At 23.9% G+C, this 2,518-nt stretch overlaps 2 protein-coding genes across 2 annotated transcripts; both read right to left on the reverse strand.

Moving 5' to 3' along the window:
* Positions 1-55: 55 nt before the first annotated feature.
* Positions 56-600, reverse strand: EHI_033120 (uncharacterized protein; the record flags this gene model as incomplete). The annotated part of the gene is made up of 2 exons (XM_001913895.1): positions 56-430; positions 496-600. The coding sequence occupies 2 exons, from the start codon at positions 598-600 to the stop codon at positions 56-58; spliced, it is 480 nt and encodes a 159-aa protein (XP_001913930.1).
* A 255-nt stretch (positions 601-855) lies between these two features.
* EHI_033130 (cleavage and polyadenylation specificity factor 100 kDa subunit, putative) lies at positions 856-2,400 on the reverse strand (the record flags this gene model as incomplete). Its single annotated transcript, XM_645810.2, has 1 exon — positions 856-2,400. One exon carries the CDS (start codon positions 2,398-2,400, stop codon positions 856-858), a length of 1,545 nt encoding a protein of 514 aa, XP_650902.2.
* Positions 2,401-2,518: the final 118 nt, after the last annotated feature.

Here is a 2,518-nt window from a genome sequence, read left to right on the forward strand (position 1 = left end):
TTCTTTTTTTTTTTGAAAATAAAATGAAAAATAATAAAACATTTAAATAATTGAATTAAACCAAAGAACAAAAAGTTTGTTTCTTTGGTAATTGGGTATTTTCAATAGAAGAAATTAAATAAAAAATATCAAAACAGTTTTGATTAAGTTTTGAAGAGATTTCAATATAAGGATAACGAGCATTAATAATATATTCTAATTCATCTCTTTTGTTCATTCTAATTTTTTTAATATCTAATTTAGTCCCAACAATAATAATTTTAGATGGAAAAGGTGTTATTCTTTTATTTCTTTCAATTTTATCAATAAATTCTTGTATTTCATATTGATTTAATTCTACACTAATGTCAATAAAAATAATAATAAAGTCACAAGTTTTACATATAAATTCTATACAATTAAAATGTTCTTGAAATCCAGTACTGTCAATCTATTAATAAATTATTATTATTATTAAAATATTGAATTTGTTATTTTTTTTAAATAAAATCAAACAATCGTAAATTCTCTTTCAATTCTATCAATAAATAAATGAATTTGATATTCATTTAAACCAATGGTTCTTGATATTTTACTATTAAATTTATTTTTCTTAAACATAAATTTCTTCTAAAACGTTTTTTTTTAATTAAAAAAGAAAAAGAAAAAAAAGTATCAAACACAAATTCTTTCACACCAACTTGTTTTACCAGCACCAATTTTACCAACTAAAAGAATTTTAGTACAATTCATTTTGAAGGAATAAAATAAATAACATTTTAGATATTTTTCTTTTTTAAAAAAAAAAGAAATAATAAAAAAATTACAATTTATTTTATTAATTAAAACATAAAATATGTAATTTATTCCTTTCAATTACAAAATGCAAAATTGTTCAGCAACTATCTTTCTAACTTTAAAAAAAGCTTTATTCATTCTTCCTCTTACAATAAATTTAGGTACATCTGAAGGTTCTTTTGAAACTGTAATTGTTCCATTTGCACATACAATGGTTCCATTAACAATTTTAACATCAATATTTTCTGTTTCAATTGCTTTAGTTAAAACTTTAATTGGTAATTCACCAATATAAACTGATTCATGACGTTTTCTTTGTTGTCGAGTGATAGGAAGTAATGTTCCGTCTTCTACTTTTGCATCAATTGGACCTAAATTAAATTCTTTAAAATGATTTAATTTCATGACAGTTAATAAGCTATCATCAATTGTAAATGTTTCTGAAGGAGTTACAGGACATATAGTAGTCATTATTTCAGTATTATTAAATCCATAAATATTACTATGAGGTAAATTTTGTTTAAACCATTCTATTCCATTTGGTTCTAATGCTGAAACAAAAACTAAATTCCTAGGAATTAATCTTGCAATAATTGATCGAATTTTAGTTGTTTCCATTTCAGCACTAACATCATATGATGCTACAGTACAACTAATAATTAATTCTTCTTCTTCTTTAACATATTTACGAGGATAATCTTCTATTTCATTAACTTCATCTACATCTTTATTTCCTAATAATGGTTCTTCAACATTCATTTCAATTTTAAATGTTGAAATATCTCCATAAACTGTTGTCTCAACTTTATTATGAAAAAATGGAAATAATCCACCTACATCTTCTAAATCATCTTCATATAAATCTGTTTTAATTTGCCACATAGTTTTTTTATCTTCTTCACTTTCTTCTTCAATTTCTTCTATTTCTTCTATTTCTTTTTCTTGAACTTTTTCTTCTTCAATTTGATGTTCTTTATTTTCATTTTCTTCTTTTGCTTTTTGTTCTTTTAATGCTTCAATTTCTTTTAATTCTTCTTCAGTATAATCTTCTGTATGCCATACATCAACTTTAACACTTGTTTTTTGATTCATTGGACTAGCAAATTCTTCAATTTCACTTGCAACAGTTCCTTTTTGAGGTGGTTCAAGGAAAATAATTCCATTTCTTTTATCTCTACAAATTTTTAATAAAACATCTCTTGAAATACTTCCAACAGAGAAGGAAGCTAATGTAGCAAAAACAACACATGGTTTTCTTGCATCAAGGTCTCGTTTTAATTTCTCTAAATTATCTTGAAATGATATGTTTTTAAAATTAGTAATATCAGTCCCATCACGAACCCATTCCATTATAGTTTTATTCATTTCTTTAATTTGATCAGCTACACTTGAAATACAATAAAATGATGCATCTTTAATTACCCTATTAATATCAACATCACATGAAATATAAACCATTTCCATATATTCCATTATTCTTCCTCCACACTCAACAGGAAGTAAACAACATCCTTTTCTTAATACTATTTTTCTTATTTCCATCATAACATTATTTAACATTTCTTGACATTTCCCTAATCCTCCAATATCTGTTAATAATACCATTGGTCTATTAAATTTCATTATTTTACTTCCTTCTATAACAAACCCATTATTTAAATCATTTCCAACAGCATAAATAATTTCATCACATCCATTACATATTTTCCAATTTGTTCCTCCTAATGTTCTTCCACTTGGA

Source organism: Entamoeba histolytica, genomic scaffold (genome assembly GCF_000208925.1).
Source record: "Entamoeba histolytica HM-1:IMSS scf_1104750516765 genomic scaffold, whole genome shotgun sequence".
NCBI classification, from domain to species: domain Eukaryota; phylum Evosea; order Mastigamoebida; family Endamoebidae; genus Entamoeba; species Entamoeba histolytica.